Source organism: Cyprinus carpio, chromosome A6 (genome assembly GCF_018340385.1).
Source record: "Cyprinus carpio isolate SPL01 chromosome A6, ASM1834038v1, whole genome shotgun sequence".
Classification (NCBI taxonomy): Eukaryota; Metazoa; Chordata; class Actinopteri; order Cypriniformes; family Cyprinidae; genus Cyprinus; species Cyprinus carpio.
This window is the reverse complement of record NC_056577.1, coordinates 19356587-19371663: the sequence shown is the minus strand read 5'-3', so window position 1 is coordinate 19371663 and position 15077 is coordinate 19356587. Positions and strand designations below refer to the sequence as shown.

The window sequence follows — 15077 nt, the reverse complement described above, 5'->3', positions numbered from 1 at the left end:
TTTTAGTAGCGCCACCAGTCGGCATGGAGGATAAAAAAATAAACTTGTAATTTCTTTACAGGCTTAAAAAGTACTGAGCGAGGAATTATATTTGAAAGTATGAAAAAAAGTGTCAAGCCACAAAAAGTAACCAATGAAGAAGCCAATAAAAAATAAAGTAGTGACAATAACGTGGTATTTATTCACATTTTTCTCAGTGTCCTAAGGCACTAGGACATCTCATAAACTGTAACCTTTGCCCTGAAAACTATTACCTGAAATTGTTAAACTTTTTTGATTAAAGTCTATGAGTCAAGTTCATCCAACTTCAGCAAAGAACTAATTAAAATGTATTGCTGAGTTGTGGTGACTAATGAAAGGTCTCTTCAGAAGGATGAAGACTGACCATAATTGTGTCCAAATACAGTTTAAACTGAAATTGATGTCATTAGCTATAAAAATTCAGTTTGAAACATAATTGGATCAGCTCAGTTAAGTTGACAAAAGAGGAAAGATTGAAGTTAAGATGATGAAAAAAATATGATGATATGATGAAGAAAATATTTTGAACAATTGAAAATCTAAATGAAGCTGTATGGATTAAAAAGTTTGCCTTGAATCTGAATGAAGTCACAGTCTTTAAAGAGATGTGCTATACATACTATACATCCTTTGTTTTTTTACAGCCCTGTATTAAGGGCCCATAATGAACTGAGATGTCTGTGTTACAGTTATTATGTACAAAACAACCCAAAATAATATTCATAAGTATAGTACTAATAATTCTGTTCGCCTCTGCAGATTTCCAGTTGTCAGCACATTACTGCTTTATTTATTTATTTTTCACTTGTTTATATAATCTATGATCCTTGGAATTTAAACATTCTGAATTCAAAATAAATAAAAATATAAAAACAAATAAAAAATATTTTAAAAAACTCTGCTTTCATACATTTCATATTACTAACAGGGTTTATTAACAGCAAGTGTTAACTCAGCACAGGTAGTAATACAAAATTTATTACATTGCTGACATTTGTTTTTAAATAGATAAACCAAGATTATTAACATAAAAAATGTTTAATGTTCCTTCATTGTTGAAATTCTTACATTCTCTCCCATTCATCATGCCAATTTGTAGGCCTATATTTGTACCCCAAACAATGATTCATAGAATTTTAAAGAAAAAATTAACACAAAGTTACTATTTTCCACATTGTGAAAGATTTCCTCTGAAATTTAAAATGGATCTGAACAGCGTTTTTGATTCATGAGTAAAATAAAGTCTGTGGTTAGCATTAGTCATGTTTTCCAATCTGCTTTCTGTCCCCAGATTCAGATCTCAGGGTAGCAGTTCTCTCCACTAGAAACTCGCCTTTTTTCCTCCATTCCTGGTTTTGGGGAGCTGTTATTTTTTACAGTTCCATTATCTGTTTATTATTCTATCTTTACATACATAAAAATAAATAAATAAGAGACCTTATACGTGTACAGAATCTCACAAGGTGAATCAGTTTTAATGAATAGTTTAAGGAAATAGTTCAGGGAGATGTTCATTTGCATCATTTGCATGAGCTCAAAAGAATTCTTCTTGTCTGCAAAGTAATTTTAGTTTTTGCGTGTCTTTGATCCAGAGGTCCAATGAAGTTTAACTGTTAACTGTTTAACTTGAGTATAGATCCAAATGTTGTAGATCTATGAACACATTTAGCAATCATATTTTTCATTTACACAAACACTCATAGAATTACACTTCTTGTATCACATGGTCTTATACATGAACTTCCATTGCTCCCCGCTACGGTACATGTTAAACTTCTTACAAATACCTCCAAATGCTGAATGATTCAAATGTAAACAGTATTTATGTTTATTAAGTTGATAAATATAGCAAAACAAACACACAAAGGCAGCTCTCTGAATGAAGTCACAGTCTTTAAAGAGATGTGCTATACATACTGTACATCCTTTGTTTTTTTTTACAGCCCTGTATTAAGGGCCCATAATGAACTGAGATGTCTGTGTCCTCAATCACATGGGCAGCCGTTATCAGTCTGTGGAGAAAACGTCTTAAGCCAACAATAAATATTTAAACAGGGAAAAATATAATGATCTGCATAGATATAAGGCTATGGCTCGCATAGTTCTTCTGTCAATGCAAACACAGTTGCTACATGAAAATTTTCTCACCTTCAGTATGTGTGTGCAAAGAGTAGGTGTTGTGCATGAGGAAGTATAATGGTCAACAAAGATGAGAACATTTTCATGTAGCAGTTTCAGTTTTAGGAAACATAATTTAATGTGGAAGATGTCTGAATAAATCAATTACTGCCTAGCACTTTTCAAGATTCCAGATTTCTCACAGGCAGAATGACTAGCCACAAGTAGGCTGCACATATAGAACTGTTTCACAAGTATACAGAAGGTAACTTGCAGTTTTCTGTCCTTACATAAAAGCTGACATTATTTTTTTAAGAGTGGTTTTGATATTTCAATGCAGTTATCACAACACCAAAAGATTAATGCTTGAAATTGAATTATGTTTGGAAAAGAAGCTGAAATGGTGCACCTGGTTTGTGTATGCTTGTTTGCATGTGTTGTACTTCCATGGGGCCTTATTTGCATGACAATCTGGAAGCCGAGTATACAGTGCATGCTGTAAAAGTATTAAGACTCTTCATGACTGTGTTCATTTTAGATCTATTGGTGTACTAAAGTCAGTAAGAAAAGCTTTCAGAAAGTGAAATATCTTTAAAGGGGTCACGAACTGCATTTTAAAATTATTTTATAATGTTCTCTGAGGTTTTGGTTCTCACACTAAATCATTCTTATATGCTGATTTATCAATGTTAGAAACAGTTGGCTGCTTAATGTTTATTGTATAACCTGTGATATTTTTTTTTTCAGGATGGATTTTTTTTATTATTAAAAGGTTATTTAAAAAATGTGAAAAAAAATTAAATCTTTTGTATTAACACACACAAACACGTATGAATATATTATTTTCTAAATTTGATGGGCATACACTACTAGAAGTGAAACGTGGCCATGGACCACACAACCAGTCTTAAAGGGATAGTTCACCCAAAAATGAAAATTAGCCCATAAATTACTCACCCTCAAGTCATCCTAGGTGTGCATGACTTTCTTCTTTCAGACGAATCCAGTCAGTTATATTAAAAATTGTCTTTGATATTTCAAGCTGTTCAGTGGCACTCAGCGGGTGTTGCAGTGCATCAGTCCAAAAGAAGTTAAATAAAAAGTGCCTATCCATAAAAAAAAAAGTGTCTCACACAGCTCTGGGGGGTGAACAAAGGCCTCCTGTTGCAAATCGGTGAGTTTTTGTATGAAAATATTCATATTCAAAACGCAATAATCACTTTAATATAGCTTGCGCCAACAGTTGTACACGGAAGCAGTTCCGGGATGATGACATATGTTGTCAGCGCTGGACCATTGACCCTCCTAACAGAGATTGTAGATAGAGTGTCAATGGTCCATTTGAGAGATAGGTGGCGGTAATGCAAAACATTTTTTTGCAATGGAATAACTCCCCCCATCCCGACACCCACTACCCCACCACCACCAGAAAAAAAAACAAGAAAAATCACCCACCCCGCCCAAAAAAAAAATTAGATAATGCCCATATCCCGTCCCAAAAATACAACACGCAAACATTTTCCAACACACTCCAATAACTATTTTTTAATTTTTAATGAGCTCTTAGGCTCCACCCACTTTTAGAACATGCCATGAAGAGGTGAACAACAATGTAAAAGCAAGATAAAACAATCCAAATACATAAGAGTTTGGTTGGCTTCCTTTAAATGCTCCATCACATAACATACATTAAACATTAATACAAAACAAAACAAACAACAAAACAAAACAACTTCACTAATATATAGGGCAGCAAAGGGCATATTGCACCACATAAACAGGAGCTAACTGTTGTCATTTTGCCACTTGGCATTTAGATTGTGAGTGTGGATAATGGTGGAATTTGTTCATGCATGTACGAGCACATTAGCAGCCCTTCCAAAACAAAAGTCATAAGTCACAGTCCATCTGTGACACACATCATTAAATATTTAATAAATAATTCATACTGTATTTACCATTACACTAAACTATGCTGTTAACTCGGTTTTTACACTTCATCTGAAATATTAGTGTGTATATTTGTATTGTTGCTTTTTTACTTTTGTGTTTATTCTTTATAATAATAATAACAATAATAATAATAATACATTATTTTAGGTTAAATGAAATAAATGTAATGAATACATTTTATTTATTCAACTATAAAGTAAGCATATTATTATTGTTGGTAACATCTAACATGCTGTTTTATGGGAGTATAACAACAACAACAACAACAAAAATAAAAAGTATTAGAATAAAATGTGTATTATTGTGACAATACTGCTGCTACTACTACTACAAATACAATTAAAACGTTTATTATTCGTAGTAACTGTCTCAATCAGCTGGTCATGTCATGACAACATTCTTCATGTAAAACAATAAAGCCTTTTTAGAAGTCTTTATGTCGTTAGTGAGCATCATTTTAAGTATTCTTTTCAAAAGTTATTTTTGAACACTTTTGCAGCGGGTGCCCTGAAGTTCAGTTTCTCTCGCATCCGCTGGGTGTCTCTCGTGAGTTAACTCGTGAGCGCTGTTTATATGAGCGCGCACACGACGCGCGCACGGCCAGAGAAACAGCAGCAGGATGGCGAGCAAGGACACAACACAGAGTTCCTCACATCCAACACGAACAAAATCACTATGCGGTGGACTACTGCGCCTTTTATTTATTGCATTTATTCACGTGGCACAGGCGAACAAACAAGGTAACCTCCAGAAGCGTGTTTTGTGTTTTTAGCTGGTTTTCGTGAGTCTGTATGGCTTGTATACATACCGCGGCTTCACTGCAAGCTAAAAACTGTTAGCTGCGAGCCTTAGCGCGTCAGCGAACAAAATAAATATTTAGTCAAGCCTTATCCACAATAATGAAGTCACAGTTCTGGCTAGGTCAAGTTAAATGACATGTGACCGCTCATGCTGTTTTTATTTTCTTGACGTAACGTTAAAGCTGCTGGATAATATTGCTCAGTCATTAGTTTAGTTAGAGGATTGAAGCTAACGCTTAGTCATATTACATTAGCTAACACACTAAACCTGGCCGAAGTAACTTCCACTCTCAAAAACCAAACAACGATTAATGTGTTATGAAACTCAAACCCACCTTTATAATACAACATTTAATGATTATGTTCAATCCCCAGTGGTGGCTGTTTCCTGTCTTGAGACTGTTTTGGCTAATAAATGCTGGTTTGGCACGAAGTTTTGCACTATAAAAATAACGTTCATAATGTTTCAGACGCCAAAACATCATGTTAAAGCAATGTCAGTTGGGTAAACGAGTGGAAGGTTGAAAGTGTAGTGTTAATGGGAGTTTTGTTTCTGAGGCCCAGTCAGTCAGTGACATGTCAACTAACTCAGAGAGGGAGGAGGTGGTGACTGCATACTGCAAGTTTTACTATATCTCTTCTTGTTGCACAAGCACAGTTAAATACAGTATGTCACTGGGAGTAATTTTTTGTTAAGTGGTGTATTATATAGAAATTGAGTTGTCTGATTGCATTTGAGGGGTTCAGCTTATTGCATAAAATTTAAAGGTCCTTCAGTCATGACACTGTAAAAAGTCTTATCAAAGTGCAGAACACTTGCAAATGAAATAGTCAGGGTTGCAGTGCACACTCTGGCACAATATAAATTGACAGGGCAGATAGTAAATCCAGTTCTTGTTTAGGCCTATTGTTTTTCTTCTTCTTTTTTCTTTTTCTTTCTCTTGACTAGATTATTACATGTATTCAAATTACCCTTGAGTGTCAACAGACAATTAAAGGGTTACTTCACCCAAAAATGAAAATCTGTCATCGTTTACTCACCCTCATGTGTGTGTAAACCTCTTTCAGTCTTTCTTCTGTGAAACACAAAAGAAGATATAAGGAAGAATGTTGGTAACCAAACAGTTTTGGCCACCATTGAATTCCATTGTATGGGCAAAAAAACAAAACAATCAAACAATCATTTCAGAAAAAAGTTATATGGGGTAACATGAGGCTGAGTAAAGGATGACAGAATTTTTATTTTTGGGTGAAATGTCCCTTACTTATCAGTAATCAGTGGTTGAGTCGACCAATGTGGGCTTAACTGTAACCAACGTCAGTGTCTATTGAACATTTTGACTCACAGTATGTAATAAATGCAAAACAGTGTTACACATTTTGTCAAAATTGAGTAATCTGTAATCGTTCTCTTGGGCTGTGATCTGTTCTGTAATAGGTTTTTCCTCAACTATGCACGGTGGGAAACTTTATAAAATTTGTTTTAAAAAAAACATTTAATCCGTTTTTGCTCAGTTCTAGTGTTGGCATAGTGTTTATAAGGAAGAATAATCCATTGACAACTTCTGACCAGATTGTCAGGAGATTTTGTAACACTGGGAGGAACACAAGGAGACAACAATTAATCAGCCCATCCAATGACCCTTTATCACTGCTTGTGTCGTGTAGGTTGTCACATTAGTTAGGGATAGCAAAAGCACAACATGCTCTAAATGCTTGAAAGCTGTAGATCATTGAAGGTGTGTGATCTTTGCCCTTCAGAGACGGCATGTTTTTCTCCGTAATCCCTGGATTACTCTGCCTCTTTTGCTTGGACAGTGGGGCAGTCCAAATGTGATTTTAGGTCTTAGATATGTGTTTGCCTTGTAGTGAGAGTTTTTTTTTGGTTGGTTGTTGTCAGAAATGGATGAAATCTAAAGCTGAATTTGGGTTTAATGAAATCCATTATTTTTATATTATATAAAGTCAGTTATACAGATATTGCAATTGTAAGTTCAGTGTTTTCTTGTGAATGAGAAATATTTTTGGTCTTTGCCAGATGACAGAGAAATAAGCCTATTTCTCACTTCTTTCTCTTTGGTAGTTTTAAATGGACCTAAAAGCTACAAAAAGACCACACAGAGGCTTGAGCAGATGGCTTAGTGCTCTTTGTGAAGCACGTGTGAGTTGTTAAGTGTTCTCACTCTTGCCTGGAAATGAATGCACCACTATTTCATTTACTGTGTCAACCCAGTTATTGACTTGAGGGACTCACTGAGCACATAGTGTTTTTCCCCTCATTTTTAAGCAGAAATGATCTTAACCCCTTGGTTCCTTCTTCCAATGAGACAAGAATCCAGTTATCGATGATATCACTCTTGGCATGTGTCAGTAAAGCGCTGACTGGAAAGTTTGCAATGACAAGCATGTGTTTGTTTAGGAAGTTATTAAGATGCTATGATTGCAACAACAATGAATACCTAAAATGCATAATATAGTATACTGTAGTAATATATTTTTATATATGACATCTAAAAATATATAAAATATACATTTATGCATATTATATATACATATTAAAATTGATCCATTACATTACTGTTCAAAACTTTGGTCAGTAGTAATATTGATGATTTGAGTTTGATTAATGAGATTGATTGAGTTTGATGAATGAGTTGAATATTGTAATATTACAATTTAAAATAACAGTTTTCTATTTTAGTTAAAAAAAAAAAAATTATCTAATGGCAGAATAATTTCAAAGTACAATACTTTCATTTTTAGTGTTACTTAAGAAATACTTATAATATGCTAATTTGGTGCTCAAGAAACCTTATTGTTATTATTTGAAAGTGGTTGTGCTGCTAGTTTGTGTGTGGAAAGTAGAAGAGTTGTTTCCATCAGTTTGATCAATTTAATTTTGCTGACTAAAAATATCAGTTTGCAATGGCATCACTGCATGCTTATGATCATATGTGTATACAGTAAGATTAATAGACAAAAATAAATATATATAAGTAAATCCAAAAATTGAGTATTGTTCACATTATGTTCACATGAATTAAAAACCAACACATTCATATTACTTGGTGGAAAACATACTATGTATGATGAGTTTTAATTATTTTAAAGATAAATTGTAATACTTTCTTGTTTGCCGTCAGCATTCAGCAAATACGCATTTATATAATTTAAACAAATCTTTGAATGACTAATGAACATCTAATTTCAAAAACCTTGCAAACTTAGTCGAATCCAGCTGTGAGATCTTATGAAGTGTGCATTTCTATCCTGCACTATCGCGTGTACTCTGCGTGACGGTTGGTCCGTGCTAATTGAATACGGACAGGAGGAGAGTTCAGCTTCACTGAGACGCATGATCGACAAACTTTAAACTCGTGATTTCAAATTAAGCTGCACTTCATGCTTTTGCCCAATGTCATATTCATTTCATTTTCACTGTGTGCTGTATGTAAAATGAGTGTTACCTTTGCTTTATTTGAAAAAAATTTGATTCTCGATGCACACAAACTTCCCAGAATACTGAGTGCCCTGTTGGTTACAGTCTTTACTTCCTTTTCAGTTATATTTGTATTAAATATTTATTGGTGAAAAATATATTGTAATTTAAAGTATAAGCATGTTTATTTTACACATTTATTTTTTAACCCATTTTCAAATGATTTCAAATTTCTTAAATATTAAATAAAATTATATTGGCCATCAGCCACCCTGCTTTCCAAGATATCAGCATCGGCTGTCAAAAAAAACAATATAAGTCGACCACTATAAAAAAAACACCCTTTTTACCTTGTCAAAATCAGCTCTGTTTTCAGCAAGCAGTTTTTTAGTCCATGTCGCTTTAAATGCTAATGAGCTCTGCTGATCCCGCCCCTCCCTTCCGTGGGCTCAGCCGTGACACTTGCTTACTAGCACATTATTAGGAAAGGTGATTTGCTAAGATTTATAAAAAAAAAAAAAAAAAAACATTATACTCACTACTTTTTTAGATGACACAATGGCAGACAGCTCACAGCTCACTCGGGGCGGGTCTAAGGTAAGACGGCATTATCAACCAACCATTGTGGGAGGGGCCTGTGCAGAACTACGTCATTCTGACAGGAATCTTAGTACAGCCTGATTTGAGAAAGGGGATTTTAAAATAGGGGTTTAAAAAAAAAAAACACTGGGTGGATTTTTATTGTTATAGGACGTATGTGAACACACACTTCCAACACACATTCATGTAAAGTGAATTTTGCATCCGATGACCCCTTTAATGTCTTGCTACTCAGCAGTTGCTCATTTTTATTTTCTGTTTGACTTCATATCTTATTGTGCCATACAGTTCTGCAGTTACAGCAGTTATAGTAGCAGAATTTGTGTCAAGAGGTCAGCACCCATTGAAAGTAGGGCTGTGCGATTAATCGAAATCGTCATAAAATCATGATTTGTGCATGCGCTCTCCGCATACACATACTGTATACGCACTGCAAACGGAGTACGTGTGAACCTGGTGTAACAAATATATTTCAACACCCGAGTCACCGCTACAATGAGCTCTTTTTTTGTTTTTTGTTTTTGTTTTTTTTGTCACATTTTTTTTTGTGTTTTTTTTTTGTTTTGTGTGTTTTATAGACATGTTACAAATTTTTGATAAAGCTCTAATTGGTTTTCTTTTGGAAATATGTTTCAAATTCATACTGAATGCATTTATGACTGTAAAGCATGTCTGTGTGTGTCAAAATTGTGATTAAAATCGAAATCACAAAATTGATCAAAGAATTCGCGATAGGTTTTTTTTTGTCCATATCGCACAGCCCTAATTGTAAGTTGAAAATCAAAATGTAAAAAATACATCACTCTTTTCCGAGATCTGTCTGCTCAGTAGATGCCAGAGTGATGAAAAGGGAAATGGTTGATGCTTGATCGAGAGATGCTGAATTGCTGTTGCATAATTTTGTTCATTTGTGCAATAGCACATAGTGTTCTTATTTTTTCAAGGCATAGATCTCACTCAGCATTATGGTCTTTAGTTGAGCACGAAACGTTTAAACATACAAATAGTTTTGTGATTGATTCGCTGGCTTTCAAGTGCTTCTTTCCAGTCTTTTCCGCTTGCTTTCCAGTGCTGCTGTGATTGAGTAATATAGCAGTCAGTGTCTCATGCGATGGCCTCAACTACAGTTGACAATGCATATGTCTTTGTTTGGCTAAAAGGAATCCATCAAAGGTTTGTGTACATGAGCAAGAGTTAGTTTCCGGAGTAACATGATGTATTTGCTCATTCAGCAGCACCTGGCTCCCTTCCACTGGTTCTCTACAAAGCCAGTGAAGGTTCTGACATGCATTCCTTGCAATACAACATCCATGATTGTCTTTTGGCATTTAAAAAGTATGTGTAGAAGCCATCTTTGTTGAAAGGAACACAAGCGTTTGCTACATTTTTGTTTGGTATCCCTTTGGATTATGTGGTGTTGTTTAAGTGTTTGACTAAGCATAGAATTCCATGGAATTCTGCTATACAAGCTCTTCAGGTATAGAGATTTGTAATAAAAATTTCTCTGTGTAAAGATGCTTTTAAACATCGAAGTTCTAGGCTCTTTCTTGCAGGCATCACTTACACACTATGGAATCTTTTTTGAATCTGATATTTATTTAATAAGATAGTTTAGCTCTTCTGTGAACAGTAATGCTGTGTTAGGGCCTCTAAGCAAATGAAGTGAATGCAAGCACACATGCTGTAAAGCTTCTTTCTCAGTCATCGATAGTTTGGTAAAGCAACCCTTGTCATCGCAGCATCTTGCCACAGATTTGACTGACAACTGCACGGCAATACATAGTCATTATTGAAGTATTCATAAATAAGAGAAGTGTATTCAATGCATAAGGCAAAAATGTATTATATTAAAACAATATTATTGCAATTTCTATAGAAATTTAGAAAAATGCTGTGATCTTTAATGGTTTTTTTTTTTTTTTTTACCAATGAATCGTACTCAAAATTAAAATGTAGGGAGGCAGAGAGAGAGTTTTTAACCATAACTGTACAAAAGCATACAAAAATAATTTACTGTTAATCTGCAGTTCCTGTAGACTAGGGCTGTGCGATTAATCGAAATTGAATCGCGATTTGAGATGTTGCGGTTTGCTAATAGCAAAGCCTGCGATGTGGATGTGATATTACTCTTTTCCAGCCTATGCAGGGCTACAGACTAACATTTGAGAGCAGTGGCACCAGCGCCACTAAAGCCGAGTTCAGACTTCACGATTTTCAAAGTAGTCCGGTCACTGTTCTTTTCACACTGCATGACTATCTTGGCCAGCATTCAGTCGCTGCTGTGTTCACACTGCACGATGGATCGGCAACAGAAGGTTTCTCACTGCATGACTTTACAATAGGAAGAATCACCGACAACTCTGTTTGGCACACAAACTACGTTTCACAGCCCAAAACACGCGTGATGTGACAAGGAAACAACGTGCTGTCACGCGTGCAAGACCGGAGATCTCACGTGAGACTGGGATTATTATTAAAAATGGTAGCCCGCAAGAAGCTTGCAATACGAAACATCAAACAGACACGGGTGCTCTTGCCAAATTTCTACTAATTTTTCTTCCATTTCTTGGGTCCAAATAGACAGAGAAGAAGCTTTTTTCTGAAACGAAGCCATGCTTGCTGATATTGTGGTCTATAACTCCTCCCCGAACTCCCTGCTGCTCTGTATCTTGCTCTCTCATTGGCTGTCGGTCAGTGCCAATGTAGTTTCAGTCAGAACACTTTTCACACAGCAGCATTTTGAATCGCCAACAGGTCCAGTCTAGGGATATGCCGGTATCAAATTTTCATGTTGCGATTAATTGATCATGTTTTACCACGGTATGCGGTATTATCACGGTATTGAAATTAAGTTTTAAAAAAAAGTGGTCATAATACAGTATAACAGTTTTTTTTCTTATAACAAAAATAACTGAACATTTAAATACAATAAAGCTATACAAAAAATATATTTAAAGTTAAAAATTTTACACCGATTAAAGTGCAAAAGAACTTTAAAGACCCATAGGTATCACTTTACAATAAGACCTCATTAGTTAACCTTAGTTAATGCATTAACATTCACAATGAGCAATAGCTACATTTGCTACAGAAATTACTAATCTTTGTTAAAAAAGTCTTAGCTCATGATAGCTCATTAAATAACACAGTTGCAACTTTCGATTTTAACAATGTGTTATTAAATATTGGAATACCTAAGATTAATGAATGTTCAGAAGAATTTTTCATTGGCAGTTTAACTAATGAAGCCCTAATGTAAAGTGTTAATGAACAATAAAGAATCAAAACACTTTCAAACAATATCTAGGACATGTCATAGTCCAGATTAAAATAGAAAAAAAAATATGGAAATATATAAATATTATTTTATATTATTTAAATGTTTAGAAAGTAGCAGCTGCTTTTATTTATGGGGTTTCCAGGGTAAGGGCTGCAGTTTCTGCAGTTTAGCGCCATCTGCTGTCAGAGAGTGAATGTGCTCTCATTCAGCGGGTCTCTCACGTGTTCCTCCATGTGCTTCTCGTGCATGCTTGTTTACATCAGAGTTCACACGGGTCTTTAAAGCAGCATACAAACGGTGTTGTGCATTTTGACCAGTTGATGGGAAAAGTATTCTTAAAATGCATTTTAAATTCTGAATAATTTGTAATATATAATTATTCTCGGTATTTGGAAGTGCCCACGATAACAATATCGTGAATATGCATTACCGCGATATATTCGGCACAAGTCTAGTCCAGATATTTAGCATGCCAAATATCTCACGGGCATCGGCGACTCGTCAGTGATTCTCTCAGATCGTGTCTTTGCTCATTCACACTGCGTGATTGTCACTCGCTTGAACGAGCACCGATTTGCCTGTGGTTTCTGGTATTTGTCGGCGATTTCTCAAAACCTGTCAGCGAGCCAAAATCGGGGCTAAAATCGTGCAGTCTGAACTCGTCTTAAGATCTACAGATGGTGGCGCCAGGAGCAGATTTGGTAGCGCTGGGGGTGGTGTGTGGGGGTATCAAAAATAAAAGATAATTTAATCATCAAATTACTATTGTTTTGCATTAATAAGTGCAGTTACTAATATCATTTCATGTTAATTTCTTATTTATTGTTTATACAGATTTAACAGTAAAGCACTAAGTTTGAATTAAGATGCATACAAAATGTACTTTTATTAACAACAGTAACAGGTGCAAAATCTACTTTTTATATACAGAAAATCTTTATATTCCACTCTTATTAAATGTACCGTTATTCTTCTGGCATACGGAACTGACCAAGTTCAGTGATTATGTGTGATTTAGTAGCAAATTGAAGAAAATTTCTTACTTTATACACAAAAAAGTGTAAAATTCTAACAAAATCTGATTTCTTGATGATTTGATATTTTATAATAGTGATTTTATAGTTTCAAAATATAGAGAAAAAGCATAAATGATGGACTAATAAGCCAATAAGTGCTCCTCTGCTGCTGTCTACTATTTATAATTGTGATTTGATGTATTTTTTAAATTTTACATAAGTGTTTGTTTACCACAAAGTATATTTTGTTCATCCCATTAAAAATAACATTCAAACTGGATCCTTTTAGAGCTTCAAAGTGCTGGAAACAGTTGTGTGAAATGCTTGAAAGTCACTGAAAAGTGCTTGAATTTCTCTCTCAAAAGGTTGTACAATCCCTGAAATTAATTATGTAATACATTCGACTATTTCTATCACAACACCATTGTTACAGTTAACGTTACCGCTTCTGGTTTCCTGACGTATTGTCAGCGCTGTTCATGACAGATTTCTGTGCAGAATTTGAATGCTTCTCAGTAAATCTCGCAGCAACCTTATCATTGTGCGGCGAATTCAAACGCTTCTGCGTTACCGCTTCTGGTTTGTTGAATCAGTGCAGTAACAGTGTCGAGAAATCAACTGTGGCTCCCGAGTAAAGCTGTTCTGAGTTCGGACAAGTTTGTTTGTGTTGCCATCCGAGCTGAGAAATGGTCTGTTGCATTTGAGAGACATCAAACGACAAACGAAACGAAACTAAACCGTGATACGTTTCAGCTGCGCAGCACGGTTTAGTGCTTATGAGTTGGGCAATGCGGTGGTCATGCCAGTGCAACCACTTACAAAAATTAGTAGCACTGGCAGAAAAAATGGTCGCAGTCTGGAGCCCTGCTATGCATGACTGTCAGCCTTGGGTGGTAGCCTAACTAAACAATAGTTTGAGCGCACCTCCTTTCTCCCCAATCAGCACTGCTCTAGCCAACAGTGTAAACGCCCACCAAAAAAAAACCCAAAGCGGGAGAGAGAGAGTGTGTGTGTGTGATTGGCGTCTACAGGGTCAGATCGATAGTTAGGCAAATTAATAATAAAGAAAAACTTATGTAATATGAGATTACTTCGGCTTTGAAATGACAGACACCAAACAAAAAACCTGTCAACTGGCACCTGGCTCCAAATTTAAAACGAGTTTAAATTCAGTCTAAATGTTCATTTTCTACTTGTTCTTAAAATCCCAAATATTTAAAAATGAAAAAATCAGCCTATGTAACCAATGTAATACTTTTATAATTGACTAAAGTAATACAGTTCTTTATTTAGAAAAAATTAACTATTCTTTCCTGTGAAATTCAGTGGTTAAGTAAATTCTGTAAAAGTAGTAATGCCATTATAATATTCCCTGTGGGAAAAAACACAATAAAAAAATTTAATGGGAATATTAATGGGAATAATATTGGCTTTGATGTAAACTATAATGGTGTCTACTGGTATTTGATGGATTATATTGGTGGGATGTTATCTGGCAGATGGGAAATAATGTAACAACGGTAATTCTTATTAGAATAATGCCCAAAACACACTACAAAAAGTAATTTTTAATTGTTTTAATGGAAACCATAAGAATTTATGTGATGGTTTCTATTGTTTTTTTTTTCATCAGTTATACTGTTGCACACTATTGACAATATTAAGCTGAAGCTTGACTTTGCAAAATTAAAATTGCAAATCAAATCGCTAATGCAATATCTGTCAAAAAAAATCGCAATTAGATATTTACCTCAAATCGCACAGCCCTACTGTATCTTTTTCACAGACTCCAAACATCTAAATTGTTAGGAATTGGTCCAATTGACACTCAACTCAAGATTAAATGTTTA

General features: G+C 34.9%; 1 protein-coding gene across 1 annotated transcript in view; it reads left to right on the top strand.

Moving 5' to 3' along the window:
- The first annotated feature begins 4674 nt into the window (after nucleotides 1-4674).
- Nucleotides 4675-15077, top strand: part of LOC109096299 (transmembrane protein 131-like) — a 45000-nt gene continuing 34597 nt past the window's right edge. The window contains exon 1 of the mRNA XM_042758292.1: nucleotides 4675-4832. Within this exon, the coding sequence (XP_042614226.1) occupies nucleotides 4712-4832 (121 nt within the window). The 5' untranslated portion in view covers nucleotides 4675-4711. The remainder of the gene's footprint in view (nucleotides 4833-15077) is intronic.